Genomic DNA, 24,861 nt, shown 5'->3' with positions numbered 1-24,861 from the left:
CCCAGTCGAGGGCCCTGCATGAACTAAAGAACTTCTTTTGCAGTATTTAGGTTTTTCTCTCACACTGTTGTTGTATTTGGCTGAACAACAAGATACTGTGCCTTCTCCTGAATTTCTTGTAATTGTATCTCATTTTTGTTGTGTTTGGCTGGACAACACGAAAATGTCCCAAAAACAAAGAAGCCCTTCTTCTTGCTGTCAGGAGGTCACCATCATGCTTGTCTGGTATCAAACATGTCTGTGCACGCAGATCCATGGCTGTAGTATGTAGAGGAGCACATGCAGCTGTCAGCCGCTCTATGATCCAGGCTACAATGGCACGTGATGTGTGCAATCATTCCACTACACAATGATTACAAAAACACTGACATTTTATTAAATGTTTATTTACATGAAAATACAGTTTTGGTTGGAATTCATATACAAACTTTCACAAACAAGAATAATTTAATCATAAAAAAAACAACTGTACTGGAGTTTTATACAATGGAGCAACATTAAAGGAACACTTGGACAATGGGTTGAACCAGCCTAACCTGTTCTTACCTAATAATCTAGAAAAATGCTTGAAATTCAGTCCAGACAAGTACCATGGCTGTATAACAATGTTGTACTGACACATCAAGAAAACCAATGAACAGAAAGGAAAGACAAGGAAATGTCCACATAGAAAAAAGGCGGTGGCTCTGTGATGAAACACAAGACACGGAAGGGGAAAAACAAAAACACCCTGTGTTAAAGATATCACCTTTACAGTGAGTCAGAACAAGTAGATACAATGGATGTTACATTGTACTGTACACCCTCGGTTCTGCAGTGGATTGAAGGCATTTGAACTTTATTGCAGTCACATTTAAGGCACAAATATTGGACCAACCGTATATTAACTGTCTTGAATGAAGAGACTTGTTCTAAACTTGGTGTGGCCCTGACCATTCAAAGTAACACTGTTTGGGGTTTTTGCATGCAAGTTAAAGTGTGCAAAGGGCAGTGAGTGAGCAGGATGACGACCCTGTGGAAAGAATTGGACATAAAATTTTGGTTCCCTCTAGTTTTACTGTTTTTGAGTTCACATGAAAAAAGGGGGAAATACTGTACAGTAATTCAGAGCACCAATACTGCTGATGTTATGTTTCATGACTGGAGCATACGTCAAGAGAGTATTGATCTGTTGCAAGTTAACCTCGGCTGCCTGACATAAGCGTTACTTCAGTCATTCATGCCAGTGCGAGCCCCCAAAGACAAACATGAGCAGCAAGGCCACGTCCTGAGTAGAGCTGTGTTGGTGGCTACTGATGGGCTCTGGGCCAATATTTACATGGCAAACACAATGAAGTGAAAGGGTGAAAAAGAAAGAGACAAAATGTGAGAATATTGGCGCTGTGAAAGTTTCGTTTCCCATTATGCACTGCCATGGAAGTGGGCTCAGAAGCCACAGAGCGACACTTTAAATGTAGCCAGCAGAAAAACACAACAATTGAAAATGTGTTCAATGAACCATTTTGTATTCTGAGAAGTCACAATGGAATCATTATTTCACAAACAGATTCTTTTTTTCAGGAGTCAAAAATTGTTGGTTTAGAGAGCCTCTCCAGCAGGATATTCAAAACTCGACAGAAATGCTTCTCTGTTCGTAAGATGATTGATTTTCCTTTCTCAGTTTACTCTCAGTTGGTTCTGGACTCCCAGATGTTGCCAATGCATGGCTTATGACCTCTAGTGCAGTCACAATTATATTGATCACAGCCAAAATAAACAGCAATCTAAGACACAAGTTATCAAGGACTTCATGAAAGAAACAAATGAAATGAAAAGAGGGACAATCGGCTCTTAATCCCCCTTAAGTTTCTTTCAAGACAAATGGCTCAGGCTTAAAAAGACAATCAACAATGCAATTTGACTTTGAACTCATTTGGTCGAATTGTGCAATGGAGGCATATAAACCCATGTAGCCGTTTAAGAAAAGAAGCTACTATGTCCTTCATTATAATAAATACTATAAAAACACCAATATGGTGAATATGCATAGAAGAAACACTTTTCCACTCATAATTTCTTGGTAGTCTATGAGTACAAAAAAACATTCATTAAAAACTGTTATTGGTTTGAGCATTACATGTGTGGCAGTATCCAAAATAGTATAAAAAGACATAAATAGAGCAGATGTTCAATACTCATAGGGTTATATATCGTGCTCTGTAGTCCATATTCACCGTCATGTCAGACGTTTTTGTTCAAGAGTTGAAAGAAAGCTCAACTCTTTAAATACTCAGAGTGATGTGGATTTTCATTTCTCTGCTGAGAACATTCATTTGAATTTTGATCATGGCTCTGCAGTCTTTCATTATCAGACTCCCAAAAGTGCAATGGGACTTCTGATATCCTTTCAAACAATTCACATTAGCATGCATATACTTCAAAAACACTCAGTCAACAAGAGAAGATCAGGATTCTGTGTTTTCTTCTTTTGCATATTCCTCTACAAGTTTCTCATAGGAGTGGGTGTGCTCTGAACCGTCACTAGTGAACACAGACTCTTCAGATTCAGAACTCTGTTCTTCCTTGGAGTTCGTTTCAATGTTTTCATCACATGTAGTGATGGACAGCTTTGCTTTAGAATCATCATCATCATCCTCCTCCTCTTCTTCCTCCAAGTTATTGCTGAGAAAGTTCTCCTCATCTATAAAAGTAATGTTTGCATTTTGGATCGTTAGGTGATGGTACTCCTTAGAGTCCCACGTCCTTCGACCACCTGCTCCACAATCTCCCACTCCTCCGTTCTCGAGGTCGACGTCCTTGTCCAGCTGGTTTTCGTACATTTGGTCCTGGTCGAGTTCTAGATCACCCTCTACTTGGTCCTCTGTTAGCAGCAAGCCATTGTCTGAGCCCAGGAGGTAATTCTTGGACTTTGAAAAAGCCACAGTGACGCGGTCACTGAAACTATAGCGCCTCTTTTGGCGCGGAGAACGGTCAAGACTGAGGATGGTGTGACCATTAAACATGGGAGCATCATTGCAACTCTTGGAACGACCAATGTCCTTTGTTGATTTGTTGACGGTGTTGGAACTGCCGCTGCTACTTCTGCTGTCTCTTTTGTTGCCAATTTGTTTAATCAAGTCATTGTAGCCTTCCTGCTTCTTGGACAGGAAGCTGAAGATGTTGACGTCATTAGGAGTGGGCGGCAAACGAAGGGAAGCCTTGTGAGACTCTTTGTAGTGCCGGAGCTCTTCAAGAGATAGCTTGCGCAGCTTGCGCCGTTTCTTTAGTGCCTTATGGGCCTCAATCACCATCCGCACTTTCCAGTTGAAGAACAAAGAAAGCCAGGCCAACCCCAGATAAATCCACACTTCCACAAAGTAACGGTACAGAGTTGGGTATTCTTTATTTGGTTCCACACCTGCAAGGACAAACAAGACAGTCAAAGGTCATTTGGATCCAAAGTTCTTGCTTGGTTTTGTTGATTGGTTCATTCAAAAGAACTGTCAAAGATATGGACCATAGTGCCCGTTATCTTTGTGAAACTTGGATGTGATTACACAATTGATTAAAAACTGTGGTGTGTTCAAGGCAATCAAGCCTTCTATATGCATGAAACAAGGGTTTTTTCTGTCTTAAGTTAATTAACTAAAAGTATTTATTCCTCATCTTACCTGCTACCAAGTCCCCAAAACCGATAGTGGTCAAGGTGACGAATGAGAAGTACAAGCCTTCAATATATGTCCACCCCTCCTGGGACATAAATACAAGAGGTGGAAGGACTAAATGGACCAGCACACCCCAAAGGAGAAAAATAGCTGTGCAGGTAAACTGAGCCTTTCTCTGGAAAAGAAAAGAATAAAACAACAATGCTTTAGAGGAATGTTTTTGTTAAACCACAGAGCTATGCAGGCACATTCCCAAGGAGAGGAACTTAACTCACCAGCGAAAATCCTTTCTTGGTTAGATACTGCCCTAGGTGCTTGGCTCGCCCACCGAAGAACTTTCCCAGCTCACTGATCCAGGTGAGACATAAAGGCACACCAAAAAGCCCATAGAAGATGCAGAACACTCGGCCCGCTGGTGTTTTAGGTGCAATGTTGCCATAGCCTTTGGAAATTGAAAACAAATGAGTTAGCATTATTTTAAATATGCATGTGTCTTCGGTATGACTTTTCAAGAGAAGGGAATCACAAATACCATGCCACATGGTTTGGGTTTTCATTTATACACCCAAGGCTGACTGTCATTGTGTTTGTCCAATGTAACATTGTCCAAATGTCCACCTGACAGTTCAGTACATGATGTTGCCATCAACGTTAACATTAGTCCCATTCTCCCAAATAACCAGGTACAGATCTATCAGTTGTGAACATCCAACAGTAGCTACTTACCAATAGTAGTAATAACCGTGGCCGCAAAGATAACAGCATTAGGCCAGTTCCAGTTGTTGAAGGTCTTGCTGCCAGTTATCGTGACCCCTTGGCCTGCAGCATCAGACACAACCTGAGGAGAAAGAAGATCGAGACCACGACTGAGTATAAGCTTGAATTTTCCTTAACAGAAATTAAATGGCAGTAAACAAATGGATGCAATCAACAAGCAGCTGTAAAAGAGTCTAAATTGTCTAAGCTGAAGGATGACAGGAAATGTGTCATGTGTAAACTCCATTTCTTGCACCACATCCTTCCTGCGATATGTCGATGTTATCTCCAGCGGTACTGATGAGCTGAAACGGCAGTCAAGCACCCTTGAGAGTAACTTTTAACCTGAGGGCTATATAGTTCCAACCAGTGCTTACACTGGTAGGGAAACAGGAAGACGAGGGCTGCATCCCTAAACAGCTATTCCATAATCACACAATGACGCAAGGATTAAAAGCTTCAGGTGGATCTTCAGTGGTTGCTTCTTCTTGTGTTTGGTTTTGTTAAAGATACAAAGTTTTACTCAACATACAACAAGTACTATCATGGCTTAATCCACTGGTAATATTTCAAGAGCAAGGGATACATCCACTGATTCTTGCAAGGACATTTAAGTGTTGACATCCAACAAAGCAAGAAAATGCTCGATCAATCATTCTAAACCATATGTGTGCTCGAACAGCCACAACAGAAACTGAATTGCCCCTGTTGGGTATTCAAAAACACCCGTCCATCTCCAAGCGTGCTTGAAGGGGGTAAATGTGCAGAGGTTGGCAAAATTCACATAAGCCCTAAAGTACTGGAAGATGCATGGTTCTTTAATAATAGCAGGTCTGTGACAGTTCTGCTCTGTAATTACCAGCACAAGGGGGGGCATTCTTTTGTGTGCTGAAACAACACAGCTCCTCTGTTGGGCTTTGGGATGACAACTCTGATGACCAAGTTTGTTTTGGAACCATGACTAGAAATTAAAGAAGAAAAACCTCACTGTCCTGCTTACGCACTTTCACATTGAACAGTCAGCATTATCTGTAATTACTGGTTTTATTTACATGCATTTACTTTAACCTTGTTACTGGCCATGTTCAGGCTAAAATCCTATTTGGCTTAAGCTGATTACAGGAACCTTTGATACTCTACAAATGCATATCCCTTATGACCTGATAAAAAAGCTAACACTACTTTCGAGTGGATATAACCGTCTTTCTGCAAAAGAAAGGAGGACAATATTGGGCTGTATTTACCCTCCAACAGAGAAGAATCAGCTACATACAATAAGCAAAGGAAAAACATGTGTTTTAATAGTAATCGGTGCAATTTATTTTTCAGTGCTGCCCCCAAATAATCGACCAAAGCATTACTTAATGAGAAGAGTCTTTAGTGTAACTGGTGGAGGCTTTCCCTGAAAAGGAAGGCGGCTTTATTGGTAAGGTATGCATGTAACAAAGTTTGTTATGAGAAGTGTGTCACGACTGTGTCAGTATGCAAGTATGAGGATGTACCACGGACACAGTGAAGCTCATACTTTCCATATCTTGATAAGACTTAGACTTAGACTCAGACTTAGACTCAACTTTATTGATCCCTTTGGGATGACTCCCTCTGGGAAATTCAGAGGCTAAATAACTGAAGAGCTACTGGAGAGGCAGCCGTCTCCCACAGCGCTCAACTACTCTACTACTTATAAAAGATAAGTTACAGAGGAAGGTGTCCAGATAACTCACTAACTGATTTACATGTAGCAGTTGTGAAAAGGGCTGTGTGTTTTGTTAGCTGCACTGAGTCCACCAAGTCTTATCACCATTCTTCACTCATAAGTTAGAAAGCTAGTTAGCATCCAAAACAGTTTGAAGTTAAGTTGACAGAGACGGGGAAAAGGGGGAAATGTTCGGTTCCTTTGCACACATATCTTTACTACTTTTGCTGTTAGCATTTTGGCTAACTGGCAGCTTGTTTGGTGCATTCAAAACCAAAAGTCAAAAAGGAAACAAGGGTTTATTTTTACAGTCATACAAGTTTGACCTTCAAGGCATGAGAGACATTTATAACACTCTGATCGAAAGCTTGCAAAATTAAATACGATTTTTGCACAGATTTGAGTGTGCGGATGCTTTTTTCAATAAATGTCTCTCATGACACAATTTCTCAGGCCTTTAACTGAAACCATTTTCTGCTGCTCTTAAAAACACATATTTAAATTATTAAACTTAAAGACTGCTAGTCAACTTATTGCTTAACCTAATGACTACTAGTAGAGTTCTTTAGATGGTGGCAGCCCTTGTGTTTTTTAACATCAAAATGTCCCTGAAAGGTCACAGTGATACTATGAGACACAGCAGACTGTGTCAAACTGAAAGCAGGTTACTTTGATAACCTGATAAAGAACACGTGTGTTCAATCATCAAACCTTCCCACAGAAAAAGGGTAAAGGGTGTCACATGTATAGTAGAGTTTCCAGCACGGTCGCTTGTACTAATGGAAAGTGATAAGCTGTTTGTAGTGACAGAGCTGCATAGATATAAATAAATGACGGACTGCTTTGGTGAATTCCACCATTGATTTATTCATTCCTCTGTTATGACAAACATGACATTTGATCCCACTCCGCTTCCTGAGGTTTGCGTGAGGTTTACCGGCTCTGTGGAAAAAGTGAAAAAAATTCAAATGTTGTGTTTGTGCGTCTTGTCTGTGGTCTGCGTGTGTGCTCAGCTCCGCACCTGATGAGGGTGATTTGCACATGTTCACAGTCTGTCTGCCAGATAAAAAGTGCTGAAGTTTGAGACATGCAAAACGCTGATTCACAGGAATACAATGAGGGCAGAGTGCAAGAAACATCATGGGAGCGAGCACCTTGCCCTCAACGTATGTCTCTGAAAGAGAGGACGAGGACTAAAACCGATAAAACGCCGACAAACGTTAGTGTTGAACATTTTTAAATATCATGCACTGATATCATTTAACGCTCTTATGTGACTTTTTTTTTTTTACAGATAATAAAAGGGTTTTAAGTAGGTTCACATGATGCTCACATGTGACTGAACAGGCTTTGTAGTCAATGGGGTCCTTAAAAGGTTAAAGGGTCAGCCACTGGTCAACTCATGGTCACTTCAGGTCACAAATGACCCTGAGAACACGGCAAAAAAGCACAAGCGCCCGGGGGGGAAGATAAAGGACACTTTGTGCCCAAACCAGCTCAGGAGGAAGCTGCTAAACTGGCTCCTCTGCAGGTCTGACCACTGGACGACTGGATAGCAGAGCAAGCCCACCAGCGTGGGTATGCTCATGATGGACGATTTGTGATGTTTAAGAAGAGATTAAAACGACCGTGATGGCAGAAAACAAGATGCTTCTCTAAAACAGTTTTACTTCTGTAAATGTCAGCGTTAGTTCTGTAAAATAAAAAAAGGAAACATGACAGAACAAAATTATCTAGACACTTTACCGGTAACAAGCGATCTTAAGTGACATTTTGTAATTAGTAACAGTTGGTGTTACTAAGAGTGCATGACAAAGAAATATGGGGAAAATGTATGAAAATGTTGGATTAAATTAATTTACACTGACTCACTTACACTGCTTCATTTGAGTAGTACAGTATTAGTGGCTCAAAGACGTCCTTGCTTAATCACTTTCCAAATTACAAGTAAGACTTTAATGGAAATTCCACAGCCTACACTCATCAACGTTTCCAAAACAGCTGAGCTGAAGTGTATTATAATTGTTCTCGGCTTTTCTCTTTCATGTCAGTAATCTTCTGGGGTTTTGGACTATTGATCTACATGTACAGCTTTCAAATATGTATCCATGGAGTCTGGAGTCACTTTTACAGACAGAAAATTTACCCGATAATGATAATAATCATTCGTTTAGGTCCTAAATATTATACTGTTTGTGCCAGGAGACTTGAGCTGTTGTCCCAGGTGTATTTTATCATATTGAATAAACAAAAAGTAGACAAAAAAGCTGCAAAAAGCAGACTCACGTTTGGGTAGCCATATGCAAAACATGACAGAATGCTAACAGTGACACACATTTTGAGATCACATTTTCACGCCGTCAGCTGCAAGGTGCAGTAAAAACTTTTTCGCAAGATCTCCGTTTTCATTTGGAAATTTCCTGCGTGACTGACTGATTTCTGATATTAAGCAATACAAATTTAAATGCAGAGCAAAAATATTTTGGGGAAACGCTTTACTGAAACAAAAACCAGTGGTTCCGCTTAAGACGGCCTGTGCCAATATAAGTCAGACATCTACAATAAAAGGACGCAAATATACTTCATAAAAATCACAATGTGCCATAAAAAGCATTCAAACAATAAAAAACAAGTCTGTGCTCAACGTTTCACAGTAAAACATTCCTTCACTATTGTGGAACTGAAACTGTGTCCAAACTGCAGGCGCAGCAATCTGCCGCTGCCACACGCTGATAACCAAAAAACAGTAACAACCACGACGACAAACTCCAACTGTTATCAGGACAGCTGGTGGACCGGCAGAGCAGTCCTGTCCCTGCGTACTTTTCCACTTCCAGCATGTGAGCACAACGAGGCAGCAGCTGCTTACTGGCAGGATTGATTGACCGAGAAACAATGAAGTCACACAAGCTCCTCCGTGTCATTATGTATTGATTTCTGATATGGAGGTGGACGGCTTGCAAAGCTCGCAAAGCATGCGGCCAGGAAACAATGCTGAGATTTCACTGTGCACACCAATGAGACATCCACCAGAGTGTGGGGGAAAAACCTTAAAGAAATGGAAAAAGTCTTTCTCTGATTAAGGGACAACACATCAGACTAGAGAAGAAACTGACTCAGACGACTTAAAACCATTTTACAGCATTTTTCTTTTGTCTTTGGTAAAGACATGAAAAAAAAGAGCGAGCTGTAAAATTCCCAGACAATGAAAGAATTCTGACATCTTACATGTGCTACACAGAGCACATTACACCATTAACAGATCTGTGAGTGGCTGCTTTCAATTAATACTGCATCAGATTGGAAGACTTGGATAATTGGCACCATATTTCATACTTTCCTTTAAGTATGTTAACGTTTAAAGGGTGATCACTCTTTCTTTACCTGGACCGTTTTTTTACTATTTTGTGGTCAAAGTTACTACTGGGTAGAAAAGATATGGAGTTGCTAAATTTGATTGTAGATAAGTAGAAAACGGGCGGTAATGGCTGCAAAATTATCTTCTAGTACAAACGCCCCCAATCAAAGTATGTCCACTAACAGTGAGTTTACACCACTGAGCCTCAGATTGTTGTTTAAAGTGCCTGACAACTTTATGGACAGGATCTCTGCAGAGGTAAACGTTTTGGTGTAAGAGTGAGCTGCTCTTTTCAAGCTCTTGAAGAGCTCTCCTCAAAGCCACCAAACCCCATTGAGTGTTGTGACGCTCACAAACGATCCGATTCTTTTGAACGGCTCTTTGGTGCGAACTGCGCGGAAACGAGTCGGCCCTCGATCCACTCCCCTTTATGCTGAATTACCACAGGCAGCTTTTTTCAACTGCAACTCCGCTACACGAGGTCACGTGCAGCGGACTCATGTCACCACAACAAAGTGCCAATGGCGAGCAACATTATAACCCTCAGCCAAGTTTTTCTGTTATCTCTCTGTAGTCATATAGAGTTGTGCAATGATTGATTGGCAGGTCAATGACGCTGATTAATTGTTCCTACATTGTTCTGCTGTTTTCTTTTAAATTTTAAAAGCGCAGAATTTTAAATATGCGTGTGTTGACACAGAATATAGTACAGGCACGTTCGCGAGTCTGACCAAAGAACGAACGGCTCTCGGAACAGAGCCGTACTTCCCAACACTAATTGACACTAACAGTAATTTAGCCTAACCCTCAAATTCCACAGGATCCGTCTCTGGCGCGTTCCGTGAGCGCTGCGACCTCCGGAGTCGATCTCGTCGATTAGACACGCTTCCTGTGGGTGAGGGCTCGCGCTGTCTGTGCCGGACACGGATCCTGTGGGATCCAGGTGTAATGCTGCCTCAAAGGTTTTTTTGTGCGTAAAATTGTGTTGATCTAACTAACCGTGAAAGGCACAAGAGTCATCCAAACAAACTAACCCATCGAGGCAGCAGTGGACCAGCAGCTCCCATGTTCCACAAGGTAAAATTACTGTTTTTCAAAATGGAGTCTGGTGGCTTTGTAACACTTTTATGATACATAAAGGATCCAAAAATGATTAGTCTCTGTAAAAATCCTTCCTAATGTAATGCTGAATAACAATCAGAGCCTCAGTGGCAAACACAAGAACTTTTAGTGGATTTTCCCGCAGGGATCCTGAAACAGCCAAAGCCGTCCATTTCACAGCTGCTGGCTGAAGCGATCTACTGAAATAATCCGACACTTTTTGTAAACATTAGTCCAAAACAAAATACCAGAATTTCCCATTTAGGAAATTCCAGTTAACTGCAGTTTGGTTTGGGTTCTTTCCAGTTATACGTTAACTAAGTTAACCTCCAGGACAGTGTAGACTAGTTAAAATTGGTAAGCTGGTACATGCAGTGGTGTGAAGTAAAAGAAAGTCAGGCTTTGCTAATCAACTGGCAAAACTCACGACAAACTACATTACTACCCTCCATGGCTTCAGTGCAATATTGTTTTTTTGGTTAAAAATTGGCTCAGCTACTCGGAGCCAGCGTCCTCCAAACAGCACCCAGGGCACATGACACAGTTAGCTATTCCTGAAAACAGAGTGCTTCATTCAGCTGGGCTTTTTTATTCTAACCAGGGGGCGTGTTTCACTTCAAGCATGTGACAGCAAGACTGTTTGCAAATGTCTTATTAGGCCACACAAACGTGATCTTTAAGTCATGTGCAGCGAGACGATCGACGATGCTCCACTGCCAAGAGGGGAAACAAGTTGAAATCACAGCTTCAATGAAGAAAGGCGCATTTCAAGTTTGCATCTCTGGTTGCAGAGTAACTCCTTGTAGGTCACTCCTCAAGCGGATTATCTGGGTGACGAAAAACAAAGGCGACATCTAATTTTTAAATATGGTGAACATGTCTGCATTGTTCCTTTAGCAGAAAAACGACAGCACACAGCTGTAGAGTTCCCTTTAGAAACTATGATCTGAATGTTTTCCTACCACCGTATATAAAGTGATATGCCACGCTTTTTATGAGCTCAACATTCACAGAAGAATACGGAAGAATGGATGCAGGAAACTGCTGATATTTCATGTTTTGTGATGATTTGGAATCTGAAATTAAATGACTGCAATATATTTAAGTTAAAATTAAATAAGAGAAAATTAATCAGCAACTATTCAGAAAATTAACTGATAGGTTTCTTGAAATATTCAGTCACTCCAGCTTGCATTGGGAGGATTTGTTTTTATTGTTTCTTATATAAAATAATCAGTTGAATACCTTTATTTAGGGTGATAGGTAAAAACGATTTCCGGTAATGATTTATCTATTGGCCCTTAAACGCTAAATTAATTAAAAGTATAATTATGATTGGCATTGCTTTTATTCAGCATTTGTCTAACATTTGTGTGTCATCAATTTTAGACAGGATCCCCACTGAGACAGACCTTTTTGCTGAAAGCAAATATGCTTTCATGTCTCTTTAAAGCCACCAGACTCCACTGACAAAAACAGTAATTTAACCTCGCAGCGCACAGGCGCTAACGCTCTCCTGCTGCCTCAACCGGTTAGTTTGTTTGTATTGTGGTTGAGTGTCTTTGTTGTTTGAAAGGGTTAACTCAGATCTACACAATAAAACAACACCAAACTAAGCAATCAAGGAAGCAGCAGACAGGCAGCTCCTGTGTTTCTGCAGTGTAAAATTAATGCTTTTGTGAATGGAGTCTGGTGGCTTTAAAGGGAGCGATATTTTGTTTCTGAAGATCTCAGAGATCCTTTCCATGCTGATGTCAGACTCTTAGAATCTGAACAATCTGAGCCTGTCAGTGGCAAAAACAAGAACTTTGAATGGACATTAAAGGTTATGTTGAAGCTCTTGCAGCCGGGTTTGGACTGAAAAATGTTGTACTTTTAAGTCATTTAGACCCCAATAAACAGTTAAAAACATGACCCACATCTAAAAATACTACAATTTCCCTTTCAGAAACAACACTTTGCTGCACTTTTCCAAGAGTGTAGAACAAATTCAGCATGCCTTTCATCAACTTCAGTATAAATAATTGCTACATCTTGAAGCTTTGGTGCTGTAATATTATAAGCAACAACTACAGAGACTTGGCAGTGCAAAGTTAGCTTAACACTCTGTTCAGAACATTTATATACATGCATTCAAGTATTGTTTAAAGACTAATGAGTTATGCTGCAAAGTTTGTCATGCATTCTCTTCCTGCTCATGTCCACACTTCTTTGCAGCAGTGACACACAGAGCACGCTGCTTACGCTTCACGAGATTCTTATTTGCCATAAAGATAGTGTGCACACAGCCACCCCTCCCCTCCCCTCACGGAGCCTTTATAACTCAAGAGCTAACATTGATGGACCATAAAATCCAATCTGTACACTGTGACCACTTCAAGGCTCCTGTAGTTAATAGTAAACTCCTTGTTAATAAAACAGAGAGCACTAACTTTAATGAGAGTGTTGCCTTCTCTTGTTAAGCCTGCTTATATATTTTAATTGTTAACAAGCTGAGCGAAGTTTCCACAATGGAAACCTAATAGAAATCTGCTCCTAAAGGTTTATAAAGGCAACACAAGTGTGATTTATGTGTTTTAATATACTGACTTCAAAGTGTCAGCAGCAGGTGTCTCAGTAAAGTCTAACAGAGGAAAAATACTGACAGACTCTGTGTTACAGATTGTGCCCTCAATGATTAAATACACTTGATTGACATTTACAAAACTGAGAGTGTAACTGGGGAAAGGGTTAAACATATGATCCTGAATTATCTTCTGATAGTGCCTTGAAAGTCCACAGACGCCATGAAGTGGTCTTTGTCCTTCAGAGCACACACAGAAGCATGAATGTTTCAGTTTCAGATGAGCGGCCTCGCCTCAAAAGTTCAACCCAGAAATCACGGCTGTGACTGGAAAAAAAGGGAAAGTTCCAAAATCTCTCAACAACAAGATTCCCAACAACATCCAGAAGCAGATTAGTCCATTGCAGGGATTTGACCGTTACAGAGATGCCATGGATGGGGGGAGGTTCAGGGGCATATCCCTTTCAGTCCCCCCAAACACAAAAAGCTGAAGCAGAAGGAAGCCAAAGGGGGGGTCGGGGGGATAATAAATCTCCCTAATACTGATGTGGGCCCAAAAAGGGGAACAGGTTGAGACATGTTTCTGCTCATATTTGCAAGTAAAAAGCAGAAAAACGCGTAATCTGGACAGAAATTAACCACTTTTAATTCATCGGTGCAGAGACTGTGAGTCTTTTCTGCACTCTTCTTTGCCCCTGACACATGAAGATACTATCGTCTCATCACACGCAAACATCTGAGCCAAATGGAGAGAATCAGGGTCAGCGAGCCTCCACATTTCAGGGCGCTGAACAAACAGCATGTCATGGGGCAAACACCTGTGAAATCAGTGTTGACTTACTATGTGATCATTCAGTGCGGATGGTAAAACCTCAGGTCAATAGCACCATCTTTACTACTGTATAATGAGTTTTTCTTTAAATAAGACACTGGCAATAGAACAGCACGTCCTGCAGCTGTTAGGGCTGCAGATTAGCCTCCTACACACAGAATCATAATGATTACAGCAGAGACAGTCTGTCAGTTTTACAACAGAAAATGATCTCTGAATGCTAATAAAATATTTATCACCATTAGGCATGGACGCAATGACCCCACCAAAGTTAATACCAGATTAAATGTGCGAGCTTTTAAAGGAAATGTAGGGGTTTAAAGATAGATGCCCGTGCGACAGGTTTCAGTATTGATATCTTACAGTTTAGGCCTTCAGGCGGATAAATTGAGTGTGGGTGTGTTGACCCACAAAGAAGAACAGTGGACAACTTTCATTCCTCAGAGGGTTTGTTGGTGTTTAGTGAGAGCTTACAAACCAGCTGAGGCTCATTAAGCGTGTGTCATGTCTTCTCACAAATAAGTCAAGAGAAGAGCTGCAGCAGTTCAATATTTTAACAGTGACTCACTTTGAAACCATCTCCCTGTGCACTGAGATAAGTTTGCAGAAGTTCAGAGTAGGGTCAGAAGTTCAATAGAAGTGTTGAGTTTGAAAACGTGTCCATACCTCTAATATTCTGTCCAAATCATCTTTCGTCAGACAGGGATAGTCCTCAAGAATTTTATCCTTGTGTGCATTGTACCGCTTGGCAGCCTGCTTCCAATTAGGCTCCTCCAGGACTTGAAAAATAGCTGCCCCAATGGACAGGTAAAAAATAATGGCAGAAGTCAACAAGGGGCCTTTATCTACCATACTTATGTGCAATGATCGACTAAGAGAGCGCGGGACAGGGGAAAAAGAGAGAGGAAGGAGGGGGTAGATAACAACAATACCCCAAGTTATGCGGGACTCATTCTCAGCAAGTCTTTAAGGCTCACAAAATGCTTCTTCTTCCGCGCGAGGGTTCGGAAAAAACGAGTGTAGGTGCCGCTGTTGACAGCATTGGGCTCGCGACATAACAGGATAAAAGTGTTCATTAAGCGGAGCTGAGCGCGCGTGGAACGGCAGCTGCAACAGTTGTAGTCTATCCACGTGCGCAGCCGGAGAAGTAGTGCCTGGTGAAAGTAGTGAACAGGAGAGGTGGGGAGACGAGTGAGGAAGATCCGCCCAGAAAACAGCGCAGGGAGGGGGTCACCGCTGTCGGCTGTTTGCTCGTTATTTATTTGACTACAGGTGTACAACTGCCGACACACGAACAGGTTCAACTTAAAGCTGCAGAAAATGTCTCTACAAAACTATGTTGTTTAAAATGTCACAACTTTTTTTTTTTTTCCGACAACTTATTTATTCGACAAAGTTTACACTAACATCTCTTTTTCCAATGAACTCTCAGGAAACCTGCGGAAATGACACTGTAAAACTAAGTTGGTAATATTATTAGAGCAGAGTAGATGGCTTTGTTAGCCTCAGTGAGGACTGAATTAAACTAAGTCATAAATCACAATGAGATTAAACACAATAGTACAAGTGCCAGGCATAAGAACAAAATAAGATGAACACTACCTAACATTTTGAGGATAAAGTCAAAAATAACTTTTGTATTAGAGCTGCTCTGTTTGAGACTTGAGATAACTTGATTCGCGCTATGTATAGAAAGAAGTTCAAGTAGAAAAGTACGGAAGCCCTAAGCGGACATGCATCCATACATGTTATTAACTCCGTTTTCCCGTGACAACGAGTTAATCTCTGGTTGTTTTCTTGAGATCTCGACTTATTTATCTTGAGATAACGACGCTGCACCACCGCGACTTCAGATGATCATAACTCGTATCCCCAGAGCTGCAAAAGCACAAAACTAACATATAAACAGGCTTAACTTACCTCATTAATGTGGGCGATGGCAGCTGTCATATCACAGTGACCAGCCTGTTCTACTGTTTTTTAGATCGACAGAAAATTATCCCGTTACGAGTCAATTCAGTTGTTTTCTCGAGATCTCGAGTTATTTTTTTCGTCATCTCGAGATTACAAAGCTGGGTTTATCGTGATAATTGTCTGTCGATCTAGAAAACAGAACAACAGGCTGGTCGCTGTGATGTTACAGAGCAGAATCTTATTTCCTTTAATGTAATTATTCTCCTGCAAATACTGAAAGTTTGACTTTATACTTAACATTTTGATCTCTGCAAGATTTGCATCGGAGGCAAAATAAGTGAAGACAATAAAAAGGATTTCAAGACCAATTCATATAAATTTAATCAAGACATTTTCTTACGTTTCTTTTACCACAATATTCCCTGAGTTTCTCTCTTGTTAGTGATTTATAGCACCTCTATTTTATTTATATAATATTCTCTTCTTATTCAAAGCATGGCTGCAAATTCTTAATTCTTTTTCACAACTGCCTTAAACTATTCAGATCAACATTGTTACTTCAGCAGATGATAGCACGTCAATGACCTGTACTCAATACGCTGCAGATATCAGTTGTTTGTGGCACACACTGTTATTGATTGCATTGATTTCCAGCCTGAAAATTTCCACTCAGATTTTCTTTATGTAAGTTACTGTCGTCAGCTGGTAAGAAAATAAATGATGAAAATGGGATAACATTGGCTCAAGCCGTGCTGCTGCATCTTATTCCCCCTGCAGAACGCACAGGTCTTTGCATATGGATGAATCTGCCTGCACTCGTGGTGAGAATAATTGTTAGATTTTATATTCTGCAAATTTGATCACATGACTTACAATACTACCACAGACCGTTATGTATTCTCTGCTGTGAGTAGTAGTTTCTCCAGAATTTCAGCACAAACCTAAGAACCGGTCTGTCATGTTTAGAACCAGGCGTGGCCCACGTATCGCTTCAGGGTGTCTATTGAGATAGTGATATTTAATATGCAGCCATCTCTGAAACAAAGAAGTGGAGCTTAAAGATGGTGATTAGTTGTAGGAGAGCATGCATGCACCAAAAGAAAACGTGTGTCAATGTCCAGAACTCAACTGCTGTAATGTTTGCTCAAGTGATGTCCTCTGTTTTCTCTTCGACGCTGCGAGGAGCAAAGATCAAACAAAGGAACAAATATATTGATCAGTGTTGAAGAAGAGCTGCAGATCCTCAGACAGAGATAATGTGGTTATTATCATGCATGTCAATCAAAGCACAATATAATTTATTATAGAGTTTGCAAAGGAGTGTGAAAAAAAGGAAAATCATTTTGACTGATTGAACACCTGCAAATTACGGCTGTCACAAGACCTCAGTGTAGTTGTGGTGTAACAGTGTAAGCTGGTGGCTGTGAGAGAATTCATGGCACGCAAGACAACAAGACATTGCATCATGATCACTGGTGCGCACTGCTCGCCCCAGGCTGTATTCTCTGTGTGTGTGTGTTGTGCTTTACACTCAGGCTAGTATGAGTTACGTCTAAACTGAAGCTGCTCATTTTGGACGCACGTCTGCAGAGCTTTGCTTCCTGCTTTTACAGTGTGTCAAACGCAAACACAAGTATGCATTTTCCTTCACAATATCATTAAATCAAAAGCAAACCCCTGCATTAGTAATGTGCAGAATGTATACTGAGGCTCACAGGAGTTAAGTGGCAACTTGTCTAACTTAGTTACAGCTCTGTGCCAGTTTTTGCAGTGCAAGTGTTGACCTGTTCTTTTAACAAACCTATGGAATGAAAGATGTTAAAACACCCTGAAAAGTAGGGAAGAAATTGTTGGATATTCCGACACCTTCATCGTGTCAAAGAACACAGACATGTTATTCTCATGAGGAGTCAGGGGTAGCCTGCATTAAAGTGTCAGCGCAGTTTAACTAATTATAAACAAGATCTTCCTTCATTTAAATATTTAGGTCAGCTCTCATTTTGTGTGTTCATGACAAGATCCTCCTGTCTTGTCTGCAGACTGTCTTCAGACTCTTACTGTGTGTTTAGATCAGTAGTGTTGTCAGTCAGTGCGTGACACTCGTGTTCATCACAGACTTCACAGACTTGGAATGAAACGTGCTGACATTTGACATCCTTTAAACACCCTGTTTCAGTTTAAAGTCCTTCTAATCCTTAACAGTATTTTTTCTAGTTTCTTTAAGAGCAGGAATTTGACATGAACTTTATATTTTTGGTTGCATGACTCTGACCTCATGACATTAAGAGTGTAGGCAGAAAATCAAATGATATCAGCTAACAACAGGGTCACAAAAAGCACAGAAAACAGCCCCACCCTCGGCCCCTTGTCGCGTTTCATCCCCCGCTCTCTCTCGTCCCCTGTTTCCCGCACTGTCCTATTAGCTGGAGCTGTTAAGCTAAACTTAGCTTAGCATAGGATAAAGACGAGAACAGGGGCATCAGCTTGCCTGGCTCTGTCTGACAGTTACAAAATTCCACCTAACGGCAACTTGAAAGCTCGTTAATTAATGCTTTATATCTCGTCAACAACTAAAGTGCAAAAACATAAGGGCCTGTGTCCACTGACAGCGTTTTTTCTATACAAAAATGCAGTTCAGAGATTTCAGCGCTCAGCGTCCTCAGCACAAAAACACATGGTTTAACCTATACACTGTAATGGCACATTTACTGTGAAGACTGTATGCCACATTCACACCTCTACCTCCCTGTAATGTTTGTTTACATTTAAGCTAGTTTTATATTTTAGATTTAATTGAGTAGGTTTACTGTTCATATATTTTAGATTAATATAGTTGAGGTTATTTATGATTGCTGTTATGATGTATATATTCCTTTCTTTCTTCTAGTGTTAGGGTGATAACCTGCTGCTGTAACGCCAAAATTTCCCAGTTTGGGTTCAATAAAGTTCGTCTGTCCGTCCATCTAGAGCCGGTGCCCCATGTATAGAGGCTACAGTCCTCGACACACTGATCGCGGGCTGGACTCCCGGTCAACTGGTGCATGTCATCCTCCACTCTCTCCTCCCCACATTTCCTGTCTCTCTTCAGCTGTCCTATATAGTATAATAAAGGTAAAACCCCCCCAAAATAAATCCTTATAAAAAAACAAACAAACAGACTTCTAAAGTCACTACCATGGGAAGCAGAAGTGCTGCCAGACAACTTTCGTAACCTAGCAACAGTAAGCATTACTATTTGGGGTTCATGAGTGCGGTCACATTGCCAATATTCCAAATTTAAGTTAATTATGTGCAGATGGATGAGGTCAAAAAGTTGAGTGTAGAATGCTGGACACTTCTCAGCCACAGTGGTACGAACAAGTCGCATGAAAAAGGGTCCAATTCATGAAAAAATAAACAATTAATTGCAGATCTGAGTCGAGAACAAGCAAAAAATAGCGTCTGACTTAAATATTGACTCATACATGTTGTTTGTGCGTTCAAATATGCGTATTATAGAAAGCAAGACAGCAAATAAACGTATATCCCAGAATGTCAAACTATTCATTTAATTATTGAAATACAAAACATTTTCCAACTCAAAGTGTAAACAGATGAAACTAAGAAAGTGTCGAGTTGTGCAAAAGAGTGCACTTTTTAAATCCGCTGACTCGGCGGTGTGCTAGTTTCATGAGCACTGACGTGCAGATCTGCAGATGTCCTTGTGTCAGTGATAGAGATCAGAGATGAACAGTGGACCGCTCAGCGAGTCAAACAAGGCCCACAGATTCTTACATAACGCTCAGTCCTTCTTTGTATCAGCACCCAGAGGAGACGCTGACCTTCTCACCTGTTAGGGGAAGTTTGATACATGTCGGCTTTGACTAAATGCGAGCTGGAAAAGGTTTATTACATCCTTCCCGCTTTTGTAACTTTATAAAAAGTTTATTTTTATGATATTACATCAGAAGCAACAACCCTCCATTAGCAGTGACTCAGTGCTGTGAATCAGGTGTGTCCCTGAACCAGTTAAAGGAGTACGTTTGGTGTTTTTAAATGTTGCTAAATAGTCAAATGAAAGAATGCATCCTTCTGATTTTACCTTTAAGATTGTTTTGCATAAATGAAGAAATCTTTACTAATTTGTCCCTTCGGGCTGTATGAGGCCAAACATCCGCAGATGGTCCCAGATAGCACAAACTGCACTTAAAAGCTGCTGAAGGCCAGCCTGGTGGTCTGATGACCCTTTGGGATTCATTGTGGGACTTCTGGTAGTTTCAAGATGGCCAGATAAGACCACCGGAAGAGCTCAATCAGACAACGCAGCGTCCACTGTAGACGCATTAACACACGTTTCATTTGGTGACCACGAGTCTCAAAGAGAGAAATGATCTTTGAAGAGATCTGGAAAATAAGAAGGTGGTTTAAAGAGAGATTAAGACAGTAGATCAGACTCCTGCACTTGTTTTATCTGTATCTGCAGCATTTATGTGACAGCAAGTGATTTCAATGATATGGACCATTTTTTATTGTCTGAATAAAACCATGAGACTTTTGCTGGAGTTGAGGCAAACTCTGCCATCTCTATTGTTTGGTGTAAAGTGGGAAAAAAAAAACCTTGCCCGAGTTCGTCTTCGTTTGACATTTCAATGAAATCCATCAATCCATTATCTATAAAGCTAATCCTGTTCAGGGTCCCTGGACTGATCACTGACACACTAATGCATAGAGACAGACAATCATTTACGCTCACGCTCATGCTCACACGTAGGAGCAATTTAGAGTCACCAGTGAACCTAACGAGCATGTCTTTGGACTGTGGGAGGAAGCCAGAGTACCCGGAGGGAACCCACGCATGCACAGGAAGAACATGCAAACTCCAAACAGGAGGCCGCCTACGTCTGAACCGGGACTCAACCAGGAACCTGTGAGGCAACAGTGCTAACCACTGCACCACCATGCAGCCTTTGATAAAAAAGTTAAATATTATAAGGAGTTTTTAGTCTACGCAGATCCAAACATAGTTCAATCATGTGAACTCTGTCCACCGCGAAACTGAAAGGAACACTTGTTTGCTTCTATCACATGGTGTAAGTGCGTCAGAGGTCAGGTTTAGTGAAAATTTTGAAGCATTGAGAATGGAAATTCTTATTGAGTAGCAACCAATGACTGTATCTAAAGATAGACGATGAGTCTCCATCTGCTCTCGTACTAAATTGATGCCAAAACAGCTGACATGATAGGCGCTGCCATCTTGCGAGGGGGACATAATTTGAAGCCAGAGCTGCACAGTAGAGATCGGCTGGTGGAGTTGCGTAGCCACTAACCAAAACACACATTTAACCTACTGAAAAAAACGGCAAGGATCCCACACGTCAGCGTGTTAAACAGCAGAACAGCTTCTTCGTGTTGGTCTGAAGCAGACGTTCAAAGATATGGGAACTTCAATGACTGTAGTGTTAGTGTTAGTCACGTCTCCTCTCAACGTTCCTCCTCTACTCTGCTAATCCAGAACAGATCGGCTGCAGGGGCCGTATTTGTCAACAGAGCTGTCAATCATCATTTTTACATCATCAAATATTGAATTAAAAGTAAACTTGTCAGAAAAATGAACACTTGGATATAAATCAGCATGATAAGAACTATCATAATGACAGAAACCATGTTTGACAAAAATGTATTTGACGTGTATTTTGTTTTTATAGTTTGACTCATGTCCCATCTGTTAACATGGAGGAGGCGGGCTTTATGACCTATACTGCTGCCAGTCAGCAGGGGGCAGTAGAGGGGGTTTGGCTTCACTTTCAGGGAGCTGTCATGTCGTCCATCTTTAAGGTAGCGTCCTGCTAGCTCATAATGTTAACAACAATGCTAACATTGCGGCCTTGATCACCACATATAATGCAGACCACTGCACACACACAAGGGCAGCTTGGGCCAAACCTGTTTCTGTTCCTGCTCCATGTTTAGTTGTTCCTCTTGTAAATTTCCACCAAGAGCTGACCTTTGACCTTACAGGTTTGAAAATTTCACATACAAAAAAACTGACGCTGTGGTCAATTTGAGTTAAAAAAAGAAGCCCTGATTCCATCGACAATACCAGGTTAAGTTTTCCCTTATCAGTTTACAGTTCATGCGTCCTGTTTGTTTGTAACACTGAATGCCATCCCTTCGTAAAGGATTATTTTTAGCGTGCGTAGGTGTGTGCAGATTGGATCATGTGAAAGGACTAAAGAGTCGCTGCCTTGTCCCATTGTTTCATGTTTGTGAGTGTTTTTTTCTTTCCGAGCTCCTCGTGGGAAGGAAACCTGCACAATCAGCCGGCTAATTTACTTCTGGTCTGTAAGTGTTTCTTTGAGTGTGTGCTCCCAAAGAGAGGGCAGTCGGACACGTAACAAATCTTTTTAATGGTTCACTCTAATCATAATAATCACTGTCTCTTATTAAAGTAAATGATTTTGCCTTACATTCATTTCCTCAGGGGATTGCAACACGTTATATAGCGCTGAGTTATATAAGTAAAAGTCGTTATTTGTTCCTTTTTAACATTCTGTTTAACTTTCTTTTCCAGCACTAAAACTAATACTTACAGTTTAACTAAAAACTTGTGTGACCAGCTGAAATGGCCCATTTCAGAAAACGCTTGAAGGCAAGATAATATTTAGATAATAATACTTTCAGCACATTCAGTCAAATGCAAATTGTAGCCTCGAGGGAAGGTGCTGCACAGATTTCAGAGCAGAGGAGAGTGTGTGTTCTTTCACTGTGGAGGCTCAAACTGCAGAACCTGTTTGTTCACCGTGTAAATCCTGAATCCTGTAAAAGATCCCACAACAAATATGACTCTGTAAGCATGTTAACGCTCACTCCACAGGGGATCTTTGCAGGCTACCTTTGGTGACTGGAATATGCTGCAAAGAATAATTTGACGCTGCAGGAATAGTGACAACATTTCGCCTCTTGCAGTGTTGCAGATTTTTATCCCTGGTCCTTTTGTGCAACCGTGCAACGTGATACCTCTGTATCATATACCTACTTTTTTTTCTGCAAAATACGTCTAATTACCTTGTAAGATTCCCCCCAATGCATCTCCTCCTTCTCCCTCATTAAAAATTCCTGAATCTACATAGTCCACTATGCAAATTTCCAACTGCCACGTACCGCCTTTTTCTGAGTGTCTTTTTTCAATACTTCCATAATGAGGACAGAGAGTATGCAACTGCCTAGAGAAGAAGCGCTGCACCCAGCGTCTTTTTTCAGAGCGCTCCGCCGTTTTTGTGCGGAGTTGAGTTTAAAATCTCTGAACTTTTCAGAAAGGCCTGGTGTTGTCATCCCAGCTTTTTTCAGGCAACCAATCAGACGGGGCGCCACTCGTCACCCTGGTAACCATGGAGTAGCAACTTGTTTTGGCTGTTTCTGTCGGAGCTGTACGATGACAAACAAACAGCATCACAATAGGGAACAAAAAGCCCATTTGTGGGAGCAGATCGGCCGGATACTAAATGTTGCTGCTAAGTGTTGCTTTTATCGGCCTACACGTTGTACGCTTGGTGTTCGCTGTGTAGTAAGTTAAACTTATTGTTGTCATAGAAACAAAACTGTCGTGAAGCGCTTTTTCTCTCACCCTGCAAGCGCTTTTCCGCCAGAAAAAGGCGCTATGTGGACACGGGGCCTCAGAATGGTAATGTACTTTATGTATCGCTCTCTAACTTGTTACAACGTAACGGTTAGAAACACAACGGCACAACTACATTATCAGTCAGCGAGTAATTTAGTAATTAGTAGTAGTTACGTTAACGTTAGTAGTCAGGAGTGAGTTTGCAAAAATGACGATGACAGTTACACTGAAGTGGTTGCCATAGGTGGCACATAATGACATGCATAGCGTCACCCTGTCCATTAACGGGATTGGCTCCTTACGTTTGTGACGTCTCAAACCTGCTAATCTGAAAACGTGTTGTTCAGCCTGTCCTTGGTACACTGCAGTTTAAAAGGCAGAAACACCATATTGAGATGTTTAGAAGGTTAAACACTGGGTTTTTTCACTGGAGGGGGTCTTTAAGTATCCTTTGTGTTGAGGAACATTAATGAGACAAATTAATTCAGGACTCACATAGAGATGCTCGTGTAGTTTAACAAAAGGCTTTGTGCTTTGTAGACAGTTAGTCTGGTATCACACTGAAAACAAAGGTTTGGGCAGCAGACAGTAGAGAGGAGTCGGGGGCGTGAGGCCTTTAGATATTCATGAGCTACCAGTCTAAGTTTACTTTAAATAAATGTTGCTCAACAGGTCGTACAGGAGCACATCACGGATTTGACACATTGAGATTGATTACACATCATGGGGAGTATAATTATCCTGTAAAAACCGTACTGAATCAGGGGGTGGGGCTTTCTTTGGTCTGAAAAAATATCTCTGATGATTTCATTGGGGCAGTTTGGGCAAACAGAACAAATCTCAGGTTTGTTGGGTAGAAATCCACTATGATTTAATTGCATGAACCGAACCGGACCAAGGAACGAGTTAAATCTTGTTGTGTAAAGGGGAGTCCGATAATCAAGAGTAAACTTGATCAATGACAGCTCCGGATTCCACGCTGTAAAGGGAGTTAGCAAGGCTGACGTCCCTAAGTGTTGAACATTAAGGCTGATGAGCTAAAACTCCGTTATGAATAAACTTAAGTTTTAGCAGTAACAGGGGCACTACCCAGCCAGCATTTTACCGTTTAAAAGACGTTCAAACTGGTTCAAAAGTAAACGTTTTTTCACCGGCTGCTTCTGTCACAAGATTCATCACACATTTACACACATATTAATGGTGATTTTCAGGTCGTATAGCGGCTAAAAAGATTGTATTAGTGAGCGGTGCATCACAGTCGCCCATAAAAAAATAAAGCAAACAATAGTGGAGTTTGATTCAGTCTCAAGAGAGCTGCATTCAAGTTCATAAATCATCACCGTCGGTCATCAATGGCTCTTATGGCTCGTCTTCCCGTCAGGTATTAATCACCTACGTCA

The 24,861-nt window shown here is 41.0% G+C and overlaps 1 protein-coding gene across 1 annotated transcript; it reads right to left on the bottom strand.

Moving 5' to 3' along the window:
- Window positions 1-418: 418 nt before the first annotated feature.
- Window positions 419-14,811, bottom strand: kcnk5a (potassium channel, subfamily K, member 5a). The gene is made up of 5 exons (XM_069661907.1): window positions 14,617-14,811; window positions 4,371-4,482; window positions 3,920-4,086; window positions 3,651-3,819; window positions 419-3,397 (listed from the first exon to the last, which is right to left on the bottom strand). The coding sequence occupies exons 1-5, from the start codon at window positions 14,800-14,802 to the stop codon at window positions 2,445-2,447; spliced, it is 1,587 nt and encodes a 528-aa protein (XP_069518008.1). The 5' UTR covers window positions 14,803-14,811; the 3' UTR covers window positions 419-2,444.
- Between the last annotated feature and the right edge of the window lie 10,050 nt (window positions 14,812-24,861).

Source organism: Semicossyphus pulcher, unplaced genomic scaffold (assembly GCF_022749685.1).
Source record: "Semicossyphus pulcher isolate SPU_LCO1_2020_fin unplaced genomic scaffold, fSemPul1.0.p SCAF_14, whole genome shotgun sequence".
NCBI lineage: Eukaryota > Metazoa > Chordata > Actinopteri > Labriformes > Labridae > Semicossyphus > Semicossyphus pulcher.
This window is presented reverse-complemented; position numbering and strand designations above follow the sequence as displayed.

Bases quoted from the DNA above. Each gene is read 5' to 3' on its own strand.
- kcnk5a (XM_069661907.1), bottom strand. From the start codon at position 14,802: ATGGTAGATAAAGGCCCCTTGTTGACTTCTGCCATTATTTTTTACCTG. The intron at 4,087-4,370 runs GTAAGTAGCTAC...CAATTTCCAAAG, and splicing joins CACGGTTATTACTACTATTG to GCTATGGCAACATTGCACCT. The intron at 3,398-3,650 runs GTAAGATGAGGA...TTGTCCTTGCAG, and splicing joins TTTTGGGGACTTGGTAGCAG to GTGTGGAACCAAATAAAGAA.